The 23,450-nt window shown below is 41.3% G+C and overlaps 1 protein-coding gene and 2 long non-coding RNA genes across 5 annotated transcripts in view; 2 read left to right on the top strand and 1 right to left on the bottom strand.

Annotated features, from left to right (window-relative positions):
* Positions 1 to 23,450, bottom strand: part of ATG7 (autophagy related 7) — a 91,939-nt gene that overhangs the window by 190 nt on the left and 68,299 nt on the right. Inside the window, exons 18-19 of one of the 2 annotated variants that reach the window (XM_079967289.1) lie at positions 1,651 to 1,721; positions 1 to 859 (exon numbers count right to left, since the gene is read on the bottom strand). The exon at positions 1 to 859 is cut by the window's left edge and continues 190 nt beyond it. In XM_079967289.1, the coding sequence (XP_079823415.1) occupies positions 1,689 to 1,721 (33 nt within the window). In that variant the 3' untranslated portion in view covers positions 1 to 859; positions 1,651 to 1,688. Of the gene's footprint in view, positions 860 to 1,403; positions 1,722 to 23,450 lie in introns of those variants that run through there. The other variant, XM_079967288.1, reaches the window with a different exon arrangement.
* On the top strand, positions 3,772 to 5,596 carry LOC307211096. The gene is made up of 2 exons (XR_013836292.1): positions 3,772 to 4,141; positions 5,364 to 5,596. It is a non-coding gene; the product is annotated as an uncharacterized lncRNA (long non-coding RNA).
* The window catches only part of LOC307211085, a 35,971-nt gene continuing 26,529 nt past the window's right edge, over positions 14,009 to 23,450 (top strand). Inside the window, exon 1 of one of the 2 annotated variants that reach the window (XR_013836276.1) lies at positions 14,009 to 14,121. This is a non-coding gene — a long non-coding RNA (uncharacterized lncRNA). Of the gene's footprint in view, positions 14,122 to 21,873; positions 21,964 to 23,450 lie in introns of those variants that run through there. The other variant, XR_013836277.1, reaches the window with a different exon arrangement.

Raw genomic sequence — 23,450 nt, 5'->3', positions numbered from 1 at the left:
AAAGTTAAACAACAGAAGGTTTTCTAAGTCACAGTGGAGTACTTCTGCACAGCACAGACATCTGGGAAGCATATGTACAGGAAGCGAGCTCAGTCTTATACAACTCTAAGTTACTGGAATTACTAAGCAAGGAAACATCGTATTACCCTGTGCTTAAAATGTCATATATAGCTAAAACTCTCAGAGGGGAAAAAGAGTTGACAAATTCAATCTTGATAATCCAAGCGTCAAGACAGACATTCATTGGAGAGTATTCCTGGGACCCCGAGCTGTTTTGGACTCTCAGCTAATCAAGACTGTAGAATTTCAAAACAGAGTTTCCGGTTTCACTATCTACAAATGACGTCTGTGCTGGTGACTCAGTGCAAGCTGCAGAGTACTAAATTTTCCCAGTGTAGAGTTCTAGTCTGTCATCAGAGATGTTGAATTTCCTCAGCAAGTGGTGCCTGAAGGCCATTATGCAATTTCATTATTTTAAATTAAAAGATTGCATTTGCATACACATGAGAACTGTGCTTCCTATTTCTGCTATTGCTAACGTACAGCTTCTAAGTGTTGAGATTTTTTAAAAATGCACACCCCTTCCCAAGAGCTAGATTAATTTACTAGATAGAAAACGTAAGACGACATAAACAGGGGTTTCGTAATTAGTAGAAATAAGAAATCAAGTAGAGACAAGATTCAGTGAGCAATATACAGATTAAAAGTATGCTGTTAACATGATATGCCATAATCTGGCTACTCTGAGCCTCTCCAGATTTGTGACTGCAACCAGATATGATTTGAGAAAGTAGTCCAATGGCAAAGGGCACAAAATGCTAGCATGAAGATTCTGCATAGCTGTTTCATTGTTTATGTGCTGACAAAGAAGATAAAATAATACTTGTATTAAAAACAGTAAATAACATAGATTTGCTTATTATTATTTAAATTCATTATACTTTAGAGGCTCATGGCATAGTTTTGGTGTTGGTGGGCAATCACCTCGCTATGGAGGCAGCAGAGATGAACTAATAGTTCATTATATAATATATATATATATATATATATATATATATATATATATATATATAATATAATAGTTCATAATAGTATTGGAAGGAAGAAAATCATGAGTTATCAACTACCATTTTTTAAAAAGGCACTAAAAGTTGAGAATATATAGAGTGTTGCCATATACAGAAACAACCAGAGGAAATGTCTTTTTGAGAGACTAAACATGTGGACCCTCTCATTCTATTTATTCTCAATGTGACTAATTTCTTATTGTCTACCTCAGAGACAAGGATACATTGGCCATAAATCCCTGAAGTGTTTCAAAAGGCATAATTTGTTCAGAATGTTTACTTAAAAGAAAAAGTCAAACTGGGAGAAAAATAAACAGAGAAGTTTTCTTCAGAGGCATTTTAAATATAAGCTATATTTAGAAGCTGAAAAAAATAGAGAGATTTTAATTGTAACTCTCTTATATATATATTTCACACACAATAGAAAGAGAAATTACACTCATAGTACAAGTGCCTTGAATTGCAATACTGTCCCATCCCAGTAAAAGTTGTGCACCGCGAGTGTTTCTATTTACAACAGCCACAGTTAAGTAAGCAATCATTAATTTGTCATATGACTGACCAAAAAACCAGACCAACACACCCTGAAGTGGGTCATCTTTCTCTTCATTCACTGAGCTTTCAGAGTGTTTCATCATCGCTCATGTCCCAGATCTGAAATGGAAAAAGGAAGAAAAATGCTATTCAGTATCTTCAGTACTCTTTCATATCATTTACAGTGGTGCCTCGCAAGACGAAATTAATCCGTTCCGTGAGGCTCTTCGTATAGCGGTTTTTTCGTTTTGCGAAGCAAGCCCATTGACAGCTTAGTGGATTAGCGCTATTAGCGGTTTAGCGGCTTTTAGCGGATCAGCTGATAAGCGGTTTATCAGCGGATCAGCTGATAAGCGGCTTGGCGGCTTGGGAAAAGGGGGGGAAAACCCGCAGGAACTTGCAAGACATTTCGTCTTGTGAAGCAAGCCCATAGGGAAATTCGTTTTGCGAAGCGCCTCCAAAACGGAAAACCCTTTCGTCTAGCGGGTTTTCCGTCTTGCGAGGCGTTCGTCTTGCGGGGCACCACTGTATACAATTGGTAATTTCAGGTGTGGCATAACATAGACAGCCTCTTTCTTACATTAAATTATGAGGCAACAAACATCAGAACTTTTACGTTATTATTATTACTACTACTATTAACTTTTTTACCCAACCATCACCAGGGAGTTACAACAATTTACAATTAAAACTTTAAACAGGAATTAAAATACAGTACAGTCACAGGAATAGGGTGGGCCCTGAAAACACACATCTCAGGTGTCAAAGGCCAGGGTAAAGAGGTGTCTCTTCAGCATTTGTTGAAGGTTGTATAGGGAAGAAGCCAGAAGTACCTCTTAGGTGGGAGAATTCCACAATTTTAGGACTGCCACAGAGAACGTTTGCCCCTAAACTTCTGAGGGAAGCGAAACTACCAAGAGGCACTATTTGAAAAAAAGACTGGGGAAGCTACTTGCAGGCTATCCAATATACCATGCTTGGGCATGCTATGAGAATGATACATAAACCAAGCTGAAACACAAAACAGTATTTTTCTAAATTCAACATAAACCAGTCTGAAGATTTATTAGAAAAGAGGCAGGTGGAGAATCATCCTGTCCAACACGTAAGATAAATATGCCAATTATCACAAACAATATGATAAGAATATGAAAGAAGTTAGCGTAATCCACTTTTAAAAACTTGACAGAATCTGAAACATGTATTCTTCTCTTCATATGGAAACTTATTAGATCTGTAAAGTACCGTATTTTTTGCTCTATAAGACTCACTTTTTCCCTTCTAAAAAGTAAGGGGAAATGTGTGTGCGTCTTATGGAGCGAATGCAGGCTGCGCAGCTATCCCAGGAGCCAGAACAGCAAGAGGGATTGCTGCTTTCACTGCGCAGCGATCCCTTTTGCTGTTTTGGCTTCTGAGATTCAGAATTTTTTTTTCTTGTTTTCCTCCTCCAAAAACTAGGTGCGTCTTGTGGTCTGGTGCGTCTTATAGAGTGAAAAATATGGTGATTTCAAACAAGTAGCTTGGTAATTAAAGGTGTTATATTGAAAATCCTTCAAATTAGTTTTTTTTTATCTACAGCACATACATATCCAAAAAAGGCAGAGCTTCCCAAACTGTTCATACTGTATGAATTAATATAACTGATGAAATGCAAGTAGATATTTCACGCTCACTTTGCCTGCACATTTATTTGCCAGTTATGCCTGCTGCCGTGGAAATTATGGGGGTGGGAGGCAGCCAGGCTCATAATCCATAAGGAATCCTCTCTCCAGTCTTGTTGAAAGTACGAGTTGCTAACTTTCCTTTCTAGAATGGAACTGATCTGGATAACAATGTGCTCTCTTACAATATACTTGATTCTACTTCATCTCATGGCAACACATACCCAGCTGGAAATACTGTGTGGAAGCCAAAAAGGAATGGAAAAGAAAGATTGTATTTTTCTTGTGCTTCATATTTTAGTTCCATGCTTTGATCATTTGCAGGCGGGGATTTTGTTAGCTGTACACCCCCAAGCTACGCTTTATACAGTATAAATATGATATATATATATATATTTTAAAAATACGGTTAAGTAAGGAAGTACAAAGAAATCAACATAACGCATACAAACCATTCTTCAAGAGCAAAAGATGTGCTCAAAAGGGAGCTTGTGCTTACTAAACCACAGTGCTACTTTACTATTAAACTACATGCATGTATCTATTGTAGAGGGAGTACTCAGGATTACATGTGCTTCAGATTTGGTGCCAAAACTGGGCTCTTTTGGAATTTGAATGAAATTCCCTGGATGGGAATGTTATTCAGTTTTGAAGAATTGGTTTTAAAAAGCTGTATTTTGAGAGGTTGAACCTAGACAAACCTCTCGATTTAATAGACTGTTGCCTTTTCAGTTACAAGATTTTGCAGCACCCTACCTCAATCTAGTGCCTTCAAAATGTTTTGAACTGGAACTCCCATCAGCTCCAGCCAGAATGACCACTTGGAAGGCACTAGGTTGGGGAAGGCTTGCCCTACAGTAACCAAAGAATTTAAACTAGGTATGAAGAGACTTTGCAAATACAGTGGTACCTCGGGTTAAGTACTTAATTCGGTCTGGAGGCCCGTATTTAACCTGAAACTGTTCTTAACCTGAAGCACCACTTTAGCTAATGGAGTCTCCTGCTGCCGCCACGCCGCTGGAGCACGATTTCTGTTCTCATCCTGAAGCAAAGTTCTTAACCTGAAGCACTATTTCTGGGTTAGCGGAGTCTGTAACCTGAAGTGTATGTAACCTGAGGTACCACTGTAGAACAAATACTCAAGGCTGACCTTGCAATCTGCCAACTCTGCCATTCTCTAATGTGGACATAGCCAACATGGTGCTCCCCAGATTTTGATGAATTACAGCTGCCATATTGGGGTTCAGTTGGTAGTTTGCAAGAGGCAGTTAAACTGATGCTGTTGCTCAAGACTATGTAACTTGCAAGGTTTCAGTTACAACAATTTGCTGTCACATTTGGCTTTTATATGATTCAGCAGAATACGAAAAGGTCAAAATGTAGCAGATCATTTTGTGGGACACTCCATTCAAATTTATTGGTCCATAGGTCTAGGCCAATGGGGTTCATCATATTAGTGAGAATGTGGCAACTGTTTGGAGAGAATAAAAGGGCAGGCTAAGCACTGTAAAAGGGCTAGCCTTTGATATATCTCTTCACTGTCTCCTAAACAACTTAAGCAGCAGCAAGATTCCAGAGAGGGGATAGGAACTGAGAAATCACTGTTGCTATAGGCAACAGATGATGTAGCAAACACCTTAAAGCTGAAATAACAGAAGGCAGGAGCTAAGAAGGATTCCAAGTGGGGAAGAAGAGTTCAGCAGCTGTCATTTTGAAGACCAGAAGTCAGCGTGTCAGTGGTTGGCAGCTGACCTCTGCTAAAGACTTCAGTAAAGCTTGTAAGGTAGCGAAGAAAACCTGATCAGAGAAAGAACTGAGGCAAAGCTAGACATAATTTCAGGAGAGATCATGAACAGGGAAATCATAAGCTCAATGTCAAATTAAGGCTAGTCTGTAAGAAAAGTACACACCTGAGCAGAATACATGAATGTTCCAGTTATGTATTGGCTTTTAAATATTAACTTGGGAGTTTAAATTTCAGGTTCATATTAAGCCCATGCAGGACTATGTATCTACTAGCCCCGTATGTGTGAAATTATCTTGTACAACAGGAAGGAGATAAAAACAGGGCTTTACCCTTTCTTTTCCTATTCATTCACAGCTAAAAACAATTCTAGGTGAAGCAAATGTTTTTCTGTGGAACAATGAAGGCTTTTCACCTGCTTCCTGCAACAAAGCTGCCTGAAAACAATTACTAACTAAAGCAGAAGTGGAAAAACATATATCAAGAGTAAGAAAACTTTAGCAATTCAGTACAAAGAATTAAATGTAAGGTTGAGGGCATGTGTATATTACAAAATTATTTATTAATATAGAATAAAGCTATAATAAGCATTTTCTTCTCTTCATGCATTACATGTTCCTAAAACTTTGTGTATAGGAACTTCTGAAGTAAGAGGATAAGGAGTGCATTGCAGGGTCTGGTGAAGGTCCACAGAATTCTGCATCTCCAACCACAGCCAGCTCAAGGCCGCTCACTGTCCAGCCTGTATGGGTAAAAATGACTACACTGAATATATAAATAAGGAATGAAATGATAAAGAGAAAGGGTGTGTTAGGTTGTTACCAGGGGAACTAATTGCCTAGAGTAGCATTCATATTAAAGGCAATGTCAGAACAGACTTCGTGAAAAGGCTGCAGGTTTTTTTTCTTTCATAAATTTGAAAAAAAAAAAGCTACAGGTTTTTAACAGCACAGCAGCTAACAAGATGATTGTGCCTTTCCTCAACTTGGTAAGCTTCTGTACATCTTCCACTGCATCAGTTTACTCCCAAGTTTACAAATGTCCTCACTCCAAATTCAACATTTGTACCCTTTATTTCGTATCTTCCTTCTTTCCCCTTATTTTTAAAGATTCTTTCATTTGGAATTTTTGCAGCTAAATATGCAGACCTTGTTTCTCCACATTCAAAATACCCTGTGGGGAGCTGGCGGAGCAGTTTGACTTCACCTTCCCGACCGAGCCATACTCCACTGTCTCTCGAGGCAGAAGGATGCCAGCAATACTTTGGTGAATATGGAATGTTAAGCCAAACCATGGGGAAGTGTGAACGCATAAGTATGTGAATACTCACAGTCAGAGGCGCTAACTACTGAAAAAGATTGTGGGGCCCCAACATGACATCCTGACCCCACGTGCGCAACATCACAAGGAGCCAGGGGGAGGAATCAAACGTGGCGGCCCCCACCGTCCCCCCTCCCACTGCCATGCAAGGAAAGGACGAGGAAGTTGCCCCAGCCAGTGGTGGTGAGATGTCAGTCACCGAAGCAGGACCATGCCCTCTTCTGCCCTGGGAACAATGGGGGGCAGCCACCTCAAAAAACATTGGGGGTCCCAAAGTGCCTCAGCCCCTAGGAGTTGGCACCTATGCTCACAGTAAAAGCAGCAGGTGCTTCTCTGCTCACCAGTCCTCCTGCTGCTGCTATGCTACTCTGAGTGAAGTCGTGGTGTGGCTTAGTGTTAATCCCATTTTACTGTGATTGCTTGCGCATTCATATTTAGCCTTGGTTTGGCTTAGCATTATGTGCAAACCAGGCCATCTGCTGGGTTTTAATTATTACCTGGATGCCAATTACATATATCCAATTGTATCTTTATTCTCCCACCACTTTCTCTATTGATTACAATCTTTTTAATTTAACAACTACAACACAAAATCAACTTTTCTTTTATTGAAGTGCATCTGTCACTTACAGCATGTTGCTATGTGCACTTTGCACATAAAATCATAGAACGGAATGGACTATGAGGATCATCTAGTTCAACCACTTGCAATACAGGATTCTTTCACTCCATGTCGAGCTCGAACCCACAACCCTGAAATTAAGAGTCTCATGTTCTACCGACTGAGCTATCCCTCAGGAGTATGATTTGTCTCATTTATACATATACAGTGGTACCTCGGGTTACATACGCTTCAGGTTACATACGCTGCAGGTTACAGACTCCGCTAACCCAGAAATAGTACCTCGGGTTAAGAACTTTGCTTCAGGATGAGAACAGAAATTGTGCTCCGGTGGCGCAGCAGCAGCAGGAGGCCCCATTAGCTAAAGTGGTGCTTCAGGTTAAGAACAGTTTCAGGTTAAGAACAGACCTCTGGGACGAGTTAAGTTCTTAACCCGAGGTACCACTGTATACTCAGTCATGACACTCTTATTTATGTAATAAAGGCTGCCTTTAGGGCTCTCCACTGTTCACTTAACAGTATCAATGCTAATTCTATGTTCAAGACACATTTGCTAGCAAGATGATTCAACTGATGCTTATTCAAGCAGAAAACATTCCTGCTAGATAGAAGTACACTCCTGAACATTATAATTTTTTTTAAAAGAAAAGAATGAATGACTTATTAAAGGTTTCATACCTTCCTTTTGTATATGAAATGCTACGTCTGTTGATGATGAACTATATTGTGCTCTCCATAAGCAATATCTGCATAATTCTAATCTATCCAACATTTTAAAATTGAATTAAACCTGAAATGTTTTCCTTTAGAGAGAAGTGAACAAAGCTTAAAGATTTCCTTGAGTGTCAAGTAATATTTAGATGTATTTATGAGAAAACTGTAAATGTTGCAAAATATTTTCCCACAAAAGAAAACTCATCCTAAAACAAGGGAGGTGTCCAGTGCTGGTTATTGTGATTTCAAGATGAACTCATGCACAGTACAATTCTAAAGACCTGCGAGGAGGAGATAAAGGCGTTGGTATCTAAAGAATTTGACGTTTCCTCACCGAAGCAGAAATGACTTCTTCAGCAACATGTGCTATAACATATGCTATAGAGCAGTCAGAATTGCAGAGTATGCTGCAGATGTGAGTCAGTACCTTAAAGGCTTCCAATTGCTTACAAGCCAAACAGCTTGTTTTGGCTCTCAACACTGTCTCCCCTTATGGGACCTACTTTGATCTTTTTAAGCTATTATACAAATGCAATTACATTCATTTTATGGGATCAACAGGGACTAGAGAAAGAGCACACTAATCCCAGTGTGAGTGATGGTGTGAGAAGCTACTTTTTGTAATATGAATCGAGGGCTGCAAATATCTTTAACGCATTCCCAAAATGAGACTGTGCCGCAAAGCTGCAAAATGAATTCTCTCCATAAAGCATCTTAATACAGCCAGCAGATATATAGTACAAGTAAGATTCCTGGCCCCTTCTTTCATAAATGCCCTCAATTCTTTCTTATATTTACTCCAAACTGTTACAAAAATAGGGAACCTAATGTTCAGAAAAATGTGCTCTTATGACAGTTAAATATATCTCTTGACCAAGAGTTGAAATTATTAGTTTATTTATCTGAACACAACCCCCCAAAAGTCAGGCAACAGAAGATAATGAAGACAATGTGATTTATATGAGTGCACATTAGAAGGCATAGCTGTGGTTTATGCATAGTGCTACTCACTGGAAGGCTAGCAGCACAACATTCACCTTTTAATAATGCTGCATAATTGCCATTTTGAATAACGAAGGTTTTTAAAACAACTTTCTATATATTTTTTACGTACTACAACCACCATTTAATGCTTAAGGACATGGCACCCTGTTGCACAACTCTGAAGCCCAACAATGGCTGGAGGCCTGCAGGTTCCTCCTCACTGCCACTCTTAAAGCAGATATCATCAGCCTCTTCAGACCCAGAACCCTCTTTTCATCCAAACATGTGTTTGGAGATTTTGCCAAATCTCCAATTTGGTAAAATTTACCATATATAGTGGGACGCAGGTGGCGCTGTGGGTTAAAGCCTCAGCGCCTAGGGCTTGCCGATCGAAAGGTCGGCGGTTCGAATCCCTGCGGCGGGGTGCGCTCCCGCTGCTCGGTCCCAGCGCCTGCCAACCTAGCAGTTCGAAAGCACCTCCGGGTGCAAGTAGATAAATAGGGACCGCTTACCAGCGGGAAGGTAAACGGCGTTTCCGTGTGCGGCTCTGGCTCGCCAGAGCAGCGATGTCACGCTGGCCACGTGACCCGGAAGTGTCTCCGGACAGAGCTGGCCCCTGGCCTCTTAAGTGAGATGGGCGCACAACCCCAGAGTCTGTCAAGACTGGCCCGTACGGGCAGGGGTACCTTTACCTTTACCTTTTACCATATATAGTATTTGGTATATTTATATTTACCATATATAGTATTTGCATGGTGGTAGTGCTCCTTTTGCAACCCACCTTTGATCAGGGTTTGAGCCACTGCTGAAGACCAGAGGAAGACCAGAATTCTAAAGCAGTCAGGGATCATCTCCAGCCCACTCTTCAGCTCCAAGCAAAGAAGACGGACAAGGGAAACCTGTCTGTTGTGCTGCAATTTGAAGCTGCTGTCTAAAGAGCTGTGCCACCTGGAAGAAAAACCTCCTGCCGTCCTCTGAAGCTTGGAGCCAAGGAGACGCCACATGGTGGCTGCTGCTTCTACCATCCAATTCAATCCACTAATGGGGTCTGAAGTGAAAGTAACTGGTCAGGAAAGCTCTTGGGAGTAGTGGTGGGTGGCTCAGTGCAAATATCAACCCAGTGTGCAGAAACCTGTGAATTATTATTGACGATGATGATGAATAATTGTTCACTTCCTAAGTCTGTGTCTCAAAGTAGTGAGGCCTTGAGTGGTTGTCCTTAATTTGAGGGTACCAAATAGAGTAACAGCCAGTGATAATGGATGCTGTCTTGGTTGGCACCATGATTCAAGACCCAATTTCTAAATTCATACCTACTAAAGGATAAATATTGATATTTGGAGAATATAAGCCCTAGGTTTATCTTGACACTTTTGTGCCCAATCTCCTATCCCTAGTTGCTCCAACTAGCAGAGCTAGGTGAGAATATGGTCCCTCAAAGGCATTTAGTCGATGCCAGTATCCAAGATAAGCTAGATCAATTCTGGCTGCTATTGAGGGGATATCCAACTGAGCACTAAGATGAACTGACTGAGTCCCAGGAGGAAACCCCCCACAAATTAATTCTCTAGAACTTCTAGTTCAGATTTGACACCACTTTCCCAAATTTCAGCACCGTAAAGCATTTGTGCAATATTCTTTGACACATAGATCTTAAGGGCAGGATTTATTAGCTGTTCCTTCTCAACTGGAAAAACCTCTATAACTGCCCAGTAGAATGGGCAAGCTTGCATTATTAGTGTCAGTCGAATTAGGAGTTGAAAATGTTCTGGACTGGGTTAATAAGGAATAAATTCCTGCTCATCATGAAGTCTACCAGGGCAATAACTCCTAAGCCCTTTACCCTAACTGGGGTTGCTAGAGGGGGATTTTTAAGTCCAACAACTAAGAAGTGAATGAGGCAGTGAAGTGGTCCAAAGATGCCCAGCTGGGGGGAAGGGGAAGATAGGGGTGTATGTTGGGGGGGAGGAGAAGGTTCTTATCTTCTGTTTTTCCCCTCTAGTGCATGTCTGTAGGAGAACTGTAAATTATCATTATTATTATTTTGTTTTGCTTTGCTCCATGTCATGAGCTTTTTCAGGAAGAAATTGTGAATGTGTTGGATTTAAATACAGGGAGACAAGATTGTACTGTACAGCTATAATGCAAGGCCTTGGGCTGGCAAATTCCTCAGTCCAAAGTAAACAGGCTACAAGAACAGCTCTGATCATCTCTTTCTTTACTTTGGCACCATTTAACTCACTTCCCTAAATATAGATCTTGTTTTGTGTAAATTGGCCAGTTCTTGCTACACTGTCCATTAAAAAGATATACTCTGCTGTTCAACTCCATATATGCGCATCTGATTCTAACCCCATTTCAGCTACACACAACTATTTAGTTAAATGGTTTATCATTTTCATCTCTTGCTTAGGAAGAACTAAAAGTGCAGAATTCATTTATCCAGGCCAGCTAACCATTTACAAAACAAGCCAAGGAAACAGTTTCAAAATTAACCAATTTTTAAAGACACTGTTTTTAGGAATTTTAGGAAATGGAAAACACCACTTTAAAAAGTGGATCTAAACACACACACACACACAACTATAATAACAAGAAACACAGAAATAAATTCAAAATGTGTATATTCTGTTTTAGTTTACAAAAACTTATGGTAGCTAACAAGTATCATAAAACCAATATAAAATGCAACAAAGGTCAACAAAATGCAGAGCAAGAGAAACCAACAGAATTAATCTAAGTCATCAGTCAACTCCAGTTTAGGCAAAGGCCTGCTGTACAGACTTAGACCAGGGGTAGCCAACACAGTGCCCCCCCCATTAATTTTTAAACTACAACTTCCATCATCCTTGACCATTGGCTATGCTAGACAAATCAAAATATTTTTTGCCTGGGGACAAGAAAACATCAGATTTTGTGGCAGGCAAACCTATACAGAACGTACTTGCAGTGTTTCTCTTGGTATTAAATCCCACGGAGTAAACCCAGGTATTGTGCTGTGAGATCCATAAACAATTTTATTGTGCTTGCTTTGTAAAGGTTTTTATAGCAAGTTCTGCCTTGTTCAAATTAAGATCTGGTCTTCACTTCTACCCAATAACCCTCCTTTCCATTTTTTTTTTCCAAATGTCAACATAATCATTCACTACCATTTTGGCTAGTTGACATTTCTGGCTTCAATTTTACATCACCTAAACTGTTTAGAAACAGCCAAGCTTGCAAAGCAGGCAGCTTTAACGGAGATTGCTTATTTTCAGTTTCCTGATTCTGAAACCTGTCTGGGCCACTCTGTCTGGGATACCTGCCCTCTTGGGATTCCCTGTTTAAATGTTAATTTGCTTTGTTATTGGGCACAGATGAAGTTACTTAACTCTGGAGTATGTTGTTGTGTATGATTAGTCCCATTTTAATTGGTATGGGCTTGGAAACCTGGTGTTGTAATCTTTTTTCAAAGGTGGACCTTCTCAGTAGAGACCTAAATTTTGAAGCCACAACAGTGTTAAAAGACAAAAAAGGCAGATTCATTTTTTCCTAAAGGGGTACTAGATGGCCAAACTAAACTGACAATTGGCTCCAAACACAAAACAATTAGAGTTCATCCCAAAAAAATATTAAACAAATTCCTCTCCTTCTCTGAAAGGAAAGCAATCCTAAGAGGTTAAAGGTAAAAGTAAAAGTACCCCTGACCATTAGGTCCAGTCGCGGACGACTCTCGGGTTGCGTGCTCATCTTGCTCTATAGGCCGAGGGAGCCGGCATTTGTCCGCAGACAGCTTCCGGGTCATGTGGCAGCATGACTAAGCTGCTTCTGGCAAACCAGAGCAGCGCACGGAAAAGCTGTTTACCTTCCCGCCAGAGCGGTACCCATTTATCTACTTGCACTTGATGTGCTTTTGAACTGCTAGGTGGGCAGGAGCAGGGACTGAACAACGGGAGCTCACCCCATTGCAGGGATTCGAACCACCAACCTTCTGATTGGCAAGTCCTTGGCTCTGTGGTTTAGACCACAGCGTCACCCGCATCCCACAACCTAAATACGAGAGGCACCTCCCTAAAATACATCCATCCTACAATCCCATGGGCTGCCTTCCTCAGAAGGAAACCTCTAACAATTAGAGACTCCTACAAACTACTGAAAGTGCTAAGAAACGGAAGCTGTATTTGGTGCGAGCAATTGAAGTTTAGAGGTAAAAAAGAATACATAGTATTAATAGCATGAGGATGAAGAAAGTTTAGCTGTACTTGCCAGCCGTTACAGAGTACACAAACTGGTCTCCTGAGATACCACAGTGGCAACATTTTACTTTTAACCAGAGATTTAAAGAGACATTTAATTTTGTCTTTGGCATCGTAACTAGTTGAAATATATTTTTAGGACAACCGCCATTTATTTTAACATGGATTTTGAATTCATCTCACAGAAATTAATGGTTGTTCCAAATTAGCAAATCTCAAGAATATTTTGATACAAATATAAATATTCTTGCAAGAGGCATCTATCTTCACAAAACACAACAATAAAGTTTTTTTTTAAAAATAAACCTTTGGAAGAAAAGCAAAATAATCAGTTTTGCAACGAGAATCCCTATGCACTAACATCTGCATCTGTAAGATCTGTTTACCATGACTGCATTTATTCCAAAGTCAATGTTAGGTGCATGGTTTTAAAACCTCAATAATTTGAGGCTGTTGTTTGGTTTATTCTAATTTTCCCCCACTAAGACTTCCTAACAGCTTGCAGGTGCAGTTATAAAGGCTTGTCCTTGGCTTGTCCAAGAACATCAAGAGATATTAGGGAACATCTTCCTGATATTTTGGGTGTTAACCAGCGAACAATTTTAAACAAAAATCCTGGAAGGACGGATGGCCAGATGGCTAATTAGGTGACAAGCAGTGGGAGCTCAGCTGAACAATTACAGGAAAATCAACAGTTGTCATTATGATAAAGGACGGCTTCAGAGTTCGTTATTGAAGTCATATTCCCAAAGGCTGTGTAGGGGGGAATTTACTTCTGAACATAGTGCTTTAATATTGCTGTGTCTGTTTTGGCCTGAAGCTACATATTAGAAATGATAAAAGAAGTTCTTTCATAGAGTTTTAAAATCAGAGCGGTTGCACTGCCAGTATCAACATGACAAAATGCTTTTGGCTACAAAGAGAGAAAGCTCTGTATGTAGTACCAGACAAGTGTGAACAGAAACTTTCCTAGCCAATCAAAGCACAAGCCTTATCTCATCTCTCACGGTTTTCTACCTTTTTATATTTCAGACGGATTTAGTAACTGTTGCTTTGGCAGTAATTACAGAACAAGTTCAGCACAATTATTCTATCGTCAGAAGATGGGAGTTTTGTTTTCAGGGCCTTTCCTTTGGTCAGTTCTGTGCCAATGTAACCAGGGCACTTGCTGAGTAGTCTACGGAAGGAAGTTACGCAGCAAGGAAACTCCGTAAATAATGTTTCCTTCAGATGGGAAAAGGTAACTTTTTGCTGTACTGTGGATAAAAAAACATTCTTCTCCATTTTCCCGTTGAAACTGAAAATAAGGGCTGAGTATTAGGGGTGACATTTTTTTGCTGTAACAAAAAGGTAGACAATGAGTTGCATGGGCTATATCGGGACCTCTCTGAACACTCTGGCTGCACTATTTGCTTTCTCAGGTAAAAGAAGTTGGATAGGATCAGGGTGAGCAAGTTGTTCAAGCAGTAAATCCAAATACAGTATTTGCAAAGATTGGTTGCCACTACTGAGAATGCCTTCTGCCTGGTTCCCTGTAACTTCGCTTCTTGCAGTGAGGGAACCGCCAGAAGGCCCTCGGCACTGGACCTCAGTGTCTGGGCAGAATGATGGGGTTGGAGATGCTTTTTCGAGTATACTGGGCCGAGGCCGTTTAGTGCTTTAAAGGTCAACACCAACACTTTGAATTGTGCTCGGAAACATACTGGGAGCCAATGTAGGTCTTTCAGGACTAGTGTTATACGGTCTCGGCGGCCACTCCCAGTCACCAGTCTAGCTGCCGCATTCTGGATTAGCTGCGGTTTCCAGGTCACCTTCAAAGGTAGCCCCACACAGAGCACATTGCAGTAGTCCAAGTGGAAGATAACCAGAGCATGCACCACTCTGGCAAGAGAGTCAGGCAGGGTCTCAGCCTGTGTACCAAATGGAGTTGGTGGACAGCTGCCTTGGACACAGAATTGACGTGCTGTGAGTCCAATGGACAGCTGTGAGTCCAAAATGACTCCCAGGCTGTACATCTGCTCCTTCATGGGTACAGTTACCCCATTCAGGACCAGGGAGTCCTCCACGCCTGCCTGCCTCCTGTCCCCCAGAAACAGTACTTCTGTCTTGTCAGGATTCAACCTCAATCTGTTAGCCGCCATCCATCCTCCAATCACCTCCAGGCACTTAGGACATTCACTGCCTTCACTGGTTCTGATTTAAAAGAGAAGTAGAGCTGGGTATCATCCGCATACTGATGAACACCCAGCCCAAACCCCCTGATTATCTCTCCCAGAGGTTTCATGTATATGTTAAAAAGCATGGGCAGAGGACGCAACCCTGAGGCACCCCACAAGTGAGAGTCCAGCGATCACTCATCCCCCACCACCACTTTCTGAACATAGCCCAGGAGGAAGGAGCAGAACCACTTTATAACAGTCCCATCAGCTCCCAGCTCCTCTAGACGGTCCAGAAGGATCTTATGGTCGATGGTATCATAGGCCGCTGAGAGATCCAGCAGAACTAGGAACCAGCTTTCACCTTTGTCCCTAGTTCGCTGGAGATCACCAACCAGCGTGACCAAGGCAGTTTCAGTCCAAATGGTTCCAAATGGTCCGCATCCTGCAGACGTGCTTGGAGTTGTTCAGCAACCACCTGCTCAATCACCTTGCCCAAGAATGGAAGATTTGAGACTGGGCGATAGTTGGCCATATTGGCCAGGTCTAAAGATTTATTTATTTTTAAAGAAGTGGTTTAATAACCACCTCTTTCAGCGGGTCTGGGAAGGCTCCCTCACAGAGAGAAGCATTCACCACCCCACGAAGCCCATCGCTCAGCCCTTCCCGGCTCGCTTTTATTAGGCAGGATGGGCAAGGATCAAGGAGACAGGTGGTCGGTTTCACTCGTCCAAGTAGCCTGTCCACATCCTCGGAGGTAACAGATTGGAATTGATCCCACGCAAATTCTCCAGCCATGGTGTAATCCTGGGTTATTTCAATAAACCATTTTGTAAATTGGGGTAGTCAATTTGCTGAACTCCTTCCTCCTCCCACACCAGCCTGCTTGCCCAGTAAGGTTGACTGGGACAAGAAGTAAGGCCTTCCTTAGCAGCTGCACCAGTTTTATGGAACATCTTGCCCCGTGAGATTCAGAGAGCTCCATCTTCAACTCTCAGACTTTTTCAATGCCTCAAGGCTTTTAATTTGTCAGGCTGAGTTTGTGGAGAACGGTGTTTTATCTGATGTGCCTGCTCTTTTAAGTTTGACATTACTGTTGTTAAAGTTTTAATTTGGGGTTGTTATTGTGTGATGTTTATCTCACCAATAGAATTTTACATTGTGATTTCAATTGATGGAAGTCAGCCTGGTGTACTACATGCATATTATATAAAAATAGAAGCTTTTTTTTTTTTTTGAGTGGGGAAGGATTAACTCTGCTCTGCCAATCCAATTTCCACCCTCTATTTGAGAATTTTTTCATACAAAAAAGGGGGTGGGATCCTTTGTTAGGAAATTCAGAGTTGAGAAGTTTCATCTCAAACTAAACATTTTAAAATCTAGCCCATCAATGTAATGAAAAGGATGAAAAAAACACACCACAAACTACCATTATTACAATCTTCAATTTAAATAATTCTATTTTACATGGTTGAATACCACACCGTATGTACAATTGTATCCCAACAACACTACTTAACAGCAACTGATTTATAAAAACAGACCTCATAAAAGAGGTTTGTTAGTGACAAGACCATGCCATTTATTCTAGTTTTCATATATTCCTTTGCTCTGGCAGATGTTTTGTTGGGTGTGGGTCACCCTGCAGTTTTTAATATTCTTTAAAGTCTTGTTTAGACATGTTTATGGAGAATTAAAGCTGTACTTTCCTTATAATCTCTCTCTCTCTGTGATCTCAATGAATGAATGATGTGTGACTTAATTTGCCAAGCTTTTGATTTCCATCATCTTGGATGAGATCATAGCTTTCTGATCATAACACTTATTTCCAAGTTTACAGGTGAAAAAACTACCAGCCAGTATTGAAATAGTCTCCTATGTGGTAAAATCCTACCTTTTGAAATTCATTTTCCTTTACAAATTGTTTCACCTCAAATTACATACTGATATATCCTCTAGAATGCAGTTAGTTCTACAACTTCATTATGGACATTTTAAAAAAGAAAAAAGTTATGAAGATAATGATTTTATGCTCCAGCTTTCTATAAAACTACACTAGGTGGCTAGATGGTTGGACAGTGTTCTTGAGGCTACCAGTTTGACCAAACTGCGGGAGGCAGTGGAAGACAGGAGGGCCTAGCATGCTCTGGTCCATGGGGTCATGAAGAGTTGGACACGACTAAACGACTAAACAACAACAACAACAACTGGTGGCTACAACGCTGAACAGTCTAGAAGGCAGCATGTCAAAAAGGGAAACAATGTGAACAGAATTTGATAATGCAAGTTACTTATGGCATCTCATAGACTCAGAATTGTACAATTGGATGGTCAACCCCCTGCAATATTTTCTGCACTGAAAAAGCTGCACCCATTTTGAGTACCAGTGATTGCAATGCAGTCTGCCTACTTCCTGTTCAATATCATTGAATTCCAGTACAAGCAATTAAAATGGTGCATGGGAATCAGATTACAGGAAACCACCGTTTTGCGTGCACTCAAAGACCATGCGACCATGCATGCACAGGTTGTTTTCAGACCTGGAAGACGATGTAACGGGTTTATTTACGCAATGACCCAGAATACAGCCCCCAAGCAAATCAGGAGGTGCCTGTATGCTTTTTTTTTAAAAAAAACAAACTATGTATAAGACTCCCCCTATTTGCTGGAGGAGACTCTTGAGAGTCCCATGGAGTGCAAGAAGATCAAACCTCTCCATTCTGAAGGAAATCAGCCCTGAGTGCTCACTGGAAGGACAGATTGTGAAGCTGAGGCTCCAGTACTTTGGCCACCTCATGAGAAGAGAAGACTCCCTGGAGAAGACCCTGATGTTGGGAAAGATGGAGGGCACAAGGAGAAGGGGGCGACAGAGGACGAGATGGTTGGATAGTGTTTTCGAGGTTACCAGCATGAGTCTGACCAAGCTGTGGGGGGCAGTGGAGGACAGGAGTGCCTGGCGTTCTGTGGTCCATGGGGTCACGAAGAGTCGGACACGACTAAACGACTAAACAACAACAAATTTTTTTGAACCCAAAAATAAGAAAATGAAATCCTAAAATAGAAGTGAAAATCTGGATGATTGGCGGCGGCAAGTTGTTGATCTTTTTTGGGGGCGATCACCCTCAAAGTTTCCAGCATGAGGTGCATGCAGTGCACTGTGGTGCAGAAGCAAAGGCAGTGACAGGGGCACCACATGCTCCCCCTCGGTGGCAGCGGCTGCTGCAGAGAAGCAGCCTCCCGAGGGGGATGACAAGGAAGAGCTGGGGGAAGGCAGCGGCTGCTCAGCATCGGGCCACGCCACCGAGCAAACTGAGCTGAGGAAGGTGGTGAGCGGGTTGGGGGCAGGGTGGGAGTTTGAGAGGGGAAGAGGGGAAAAAGGAAAGAAGGGCAAAGGAGAGGTAGCTGAGGCAGCTGCTCTCGATCCGGTGGTTGAACCAGCGGGGGCTTCAGGAGGCGAGCCAGTCACCAGCATGCAGCCGGGGGGAGGAGGAGGAAGGGGGACGGCAGCAGGAGGGACTGCCTCAGACCGTCCAAGCCAAAATCCTGGACATATGTTTAAATATTTTAAAAATTCCCCCAGATGCCCATGTTCTGTGTACAAGACCCCCCCCCCCAATTTTTTAAAAGCAAAAAACCTTGTATTATACACAGTATTTAGAATTCTAGACTGCATCTCAAATGCTCATAACTGGCTTAGTTACATGAATAATCCTTATAAAAGCTCTGTAAAGTAGGTCAGGTATTGTGTTACCTTCCATAGTGTATGGCAAAATGGACGAGAGGGATACATAGTGACTTGCTATAAGGTTACCTGGCAAGCTTATGGCTGAGGAGAGATTTGAGCTAGGAACTTCCAGACTCACATGTCATTTTCTTAGCTACATGAGTTTTCAAACATATTTAGTTTTTTTTTAAAAAAACCACACACATTTGTACCACATTTTTCCAAATCTGCTCAAGGAAAGGAATGTGGAGCAGAGCCCTTGATGGTGATAATCTCAGCCAGCAGTTAGTCACATGGTGGGAGAAATCATTCTGAGCTATATTCACATCTGAGTCATGAAGAGCTGTAAGGATCAATACCTGTGCCTTGAATTGAGTTCCCCTCATGGGGAAGTTGGCACAGGACTTGTGCCGGTCTATGTCAGGCTGTATTAACTGCAGCTTCTGAAAGTCTTCCAAGGCAATCCCATGTAGAGCGAATTGGAGTAGCCATCCCTTCAGGTTGCAGAGACACAGGGAACTATGCAAGGATTGTGCATTGACTTGGAACAAAGGCATGCCAGTTCAGTTGAAGGAAAGCACTGCAGGTTAGCACTGCCACCTGCTTATTCTACAAAAAGGATGGACTTGGTGGGAGTTCTGAGTCACTATTTATTTACCTGTTCCAAAAGTGGCAAACGTACACAGCTGAACAGGGATCATCCATCTGACCACAGCCTCCAGGCACTGATTCAGGGCCAAGACAGCTGCTCCATGCTAATCAGATATGAAATACAGAGCTTGATGTCATCAGCATATTGTGGTTAATAACGGTAACCCCCATTTTGTAAATCCCTTATTATAAATATATGTATATTTTCCCCAAGTACACATTTTTGAATCTACAAATTTAAATTGCTCCCTTCCTTCGTGAAGACGTTATTCCGGTCGACACCACAATTTTTCAATTAAATTAGGTAATGTGCACAAGGGCTTGGAAACAATAGAGGGTGGCGTTTCCTGGAATAGGGTGTTGCATGACACAGTTGGAAGCACCAAGCCCATGTACACTCTCCCCCTCACTGCAGTGTTAAATCACCCAGCTCAGCCTTCAGAGAAGAACTAGGAGCAGACACAATTATGTTATTGCTAGAACTGGGTCATATGGAATGGAAAGTTCATTTTGGAGCCCAAATAATATAGTTTAATATAGCCAATGTCAATTGTTTCAAACTTTAGTATGTTAAACTACACTAAATTAGCTACAGAATTGTTCAGATGGTTACATAATTAGGAGTTGCTGATGTTTTTCAGAATGCCATATGAATACAAGCCAATATCTTGACAAATGAAGACATAAACCTTTTTATGTGTTGTATTTATAAATGTATTAGATCCTGAGTTGTTCTTCTGAAGACAAAAAGGGATCCTTTGAAGCCCCTGCTGACAAAAGCGGGAGAGACAGTTTTCACACTCTGCATCCCCTGAGTCACTCCCCAGGTTTTCTCAGATGAGAAATACCATGTTAGTCCAATTTCAATCCAGATCTAGCAATAGAATGGAGGCAGCTCTGTCCGCAACCCTATGCTAAGAACTGAACAGGTGGTGCAATTTCTGTTGGCTCATGACTTCTGATATCAGTTGATCATGGGATGAGAGTTGGACATTGGGGGGCGGGGAAAGAGGTGCCCTGGGCACCTTATAGCCGTCCTTTGGCATAAGTCTTTAATTTTTAATTGTTTTTAATTGTGTCCTCAAAATGTTTCCAGAAAGGAGGACTGGCAGATAATAACACAGCACTATGACACTATTTAACTTTTTTTGTCTTGCCAATTTCCAATTTCACTTCAAAGCTACAAGTAATATATTAATACAAAGCTTGCCATATCAAGCATCTCCTTCCAAATGATGTTCACAAGACTGTGTGTTCTGGAAAGGAGCATAGACTTCCTGTGGTGCGGTTAAGTAATATTAGCTCTTGCTTTTAACCGTTTTACAGCAACTCCCCTGCCTCATCTTCAGCTACAAGTTTGCCTCTTATTTCCAGTTCCAGAGAAGTCACTGCCTCCACCCTTTAGGGACTTCCCTAGAAAAGGCAGACACCTCCTGCTCAAATGCAATACTAGCATAGACAATATTATATCTCAGCAGAGAAATGGCCTAAGCTAATCCACACAGACCAGAAATATATGATAAGGAAATTTCCACCCAAGGGATTTATCAGTGCAGTGCTATCTGAAGGGTGGGCTTTCATAGATCTGCATCCTACAAGGACACTACTTTCTGCAAACACTCCTTCCTACCAAAGGCTGCTGAGGCAGAGGAAGGTTTGTCAGTCTTTTAATGTTCTGAAATGACAAGTGGAAGCTCTGCAAATATCTTGGAAGGCTGCAAGAGGTCACAAGTGCCTGTGGGGAATGGGACTGCAATTCCTCAGGGGAGTGGTTTCCACAATATCTGGTAGGCCTCAATAACATTTCTTGAATCAACATGAGATTGAAGACGTTGAGACCCTGCATCCCTGGAATTTACTTTCAAAGGAAAATATGGTTCCTTATTAATATTAATTGCTGACCAGGATCTGAGAGGCTGTCTGGACACTGTCCATCATAGAGGACCTTAGAGCAGACATAGCCAGTGTGGCTTCAGATGTTGTTGGGCTGCAACTCCCATCTTCCCTGACTACTGATCCTGTCAGCTGGGAAGATGGGAGGTACAGTCCAGCAACCTATGGAGGTCACCACTTTGCCATCCCTAAAAGACTTCTCTCATCTTGAAAATTTTATCTTGCCCTTTGAATCTGAAAGACACAGACATCCTGCTCCACTGGGGTAGATTTGATTGGTATCCTTGACCAAGACTATTTTTACAAGGAGATGGTTCTGCATTAGATTTCCAAGTTGTCCTCTCATACACTTATTTAGTGGCAGACTTTCATTCTTCTGGCAGACCTCCATTCTTCTGTAACAAGTATATCATTGTTTTCATGATATACCAATTTCTAGAATTTAACTGCAGAATTATCTGAGTTGGGTATTGATTGCAAACAGATTAAACCTTCCTCAATAAGAGTCCTTTAAAGAGTTTGCCTTTAAAGTATTATTCTTTTTAAATCTTGATCCTAATTAGAACTTGAACTGCAGTGCAGCTGTTCCAAGATTTGATTAATCTACAAATTGGAAGAAACAACAATAGACGGTAATAAAGAGAAGAATAATGAGCAGGTATAAATAAATTGTTTCTGTTTGCACTGCAAAATGAAATCAAGACCACTGCCTGGAAGGTTATTTAATTTAATTAAACTGAAGGCCAAACATTCTTAATATAAACTCATAAAATGCAACATTAAAATTTTCCTTTAAGCAGGGAAAAATAAAACTGTTTCAAAGCCAAAGGAAATGGGAATTTTCTGATCCAAATGTCAATGACATCCAAGATATTTAATTAGGAAATTCTATATAAAGGAAGGTTGCAAGTTAGAAAAACAACTATCCGCAGATTCTTAGCTTTCCTTCTACTTAAGGCAACTGGAATAAAAGTCTTCAGAATTCAGCCTAGTACGTGCCTTGCTCAGAGCCTGAAAAGGAGATTGGTCTTGAACTCATGTTTAGTTCTCCTGTCATAAAATATCATTACAGACTCTGTTAATGCAAAAGGCTGAAACTCAATGCACTTCAGAAATATTATAAACACACAGAAATTCTATATTCTTCTAGCATTTCTCTTCAAGTTTGGATATGGGCTCTTTCTTGATGGTTTATTTTTTTGGGGGGGAGGCATTTGTGATCAATAAATATCCTCACGAAGTTACATTATCCAAACTGCATCTTAATGAGGGATGGCAGACATCCCATATTTTACTAGACTTCCCTACACTGGAACCTTTGCAGGAAACAGTGTCCCATCTCACAAGGAGTCCTACACTCCAAGGAAGTGGAGGAGTCTCATACCAACCAAAGTGACAGAAGCTGTGCCAGAATGCTGCAACACTTCAATCTATGTAGTTACTGGTTTTAAATTGCAAAGATATGTTGTACACAGCTTCCATACCCTCCTTTGTCTATTTCTTTCTCTTAGGCTATACCCCCCCTCCCTGCACTGTTTTAGGAAGGAAATAAGATCCAGTTTACTACTTGATTTGTAATTTACAAAAGAACTCAGCAACATTGCCAGTTGCTCTGCTTTTCCATTTATGCTTTTCCAAAGCAAGACTTAAAACTGTATGCCTCTGAATAATAGTTGCTTGGGTTCATGAGAGTGCTATTCCCCTCATGTCTTGTTTTACATCAGCATCTGGTTGGCCACTGTGAGACCGCTCAACTCAATGGGCTTTTGGTCTGATCAAGCAGGTTCTTCTATTATTTTCTGTTCACGGCTTGCAACACCTAGATCGCCTGGGGGCTGGATGTGGCCCAGTCGCCTTCTCCATCCGGCCCGCAGATGGTCTGGGAATCAGTGTGTTTTTACATGAGTAGAATGTGTCCTTTTATTTAAAATGCATCTCTGGGTTATTTGTGGGGCATAGGAATTTGTTCATTTTTTATAAAAAAAATATTTAGTCCAGTCCCCCACTGAGGGACAGTGGACCGGCCCCCTCCTGAAAAAGTTTGCTGACCCCTGACCTAGATCAACGTCAACATAAGATTTGTCTAATCTAGTTGTTCAAACTGGAAAACCATGGAACTGAACAAATACCATGTTGAGGACATGT

The sequence above is a fragment of the Podarcis cretensis genome, assembly GCF_951804945.1.
Source record: "Podarcis cretensis genome assembly, chromosome: 2".
Taxonomy (NCBI): Eukaryota; Metazoa; Chordata; class Lepidosauria; order Squamata; family Lacertidae; genus Podarcis; species Podarcis cretensis.
The sequence above is the reverse complement of the archived record's forward strand: the minus strand, read 5'-3'. Positions and strand labels throughout refer to the sequence as shown.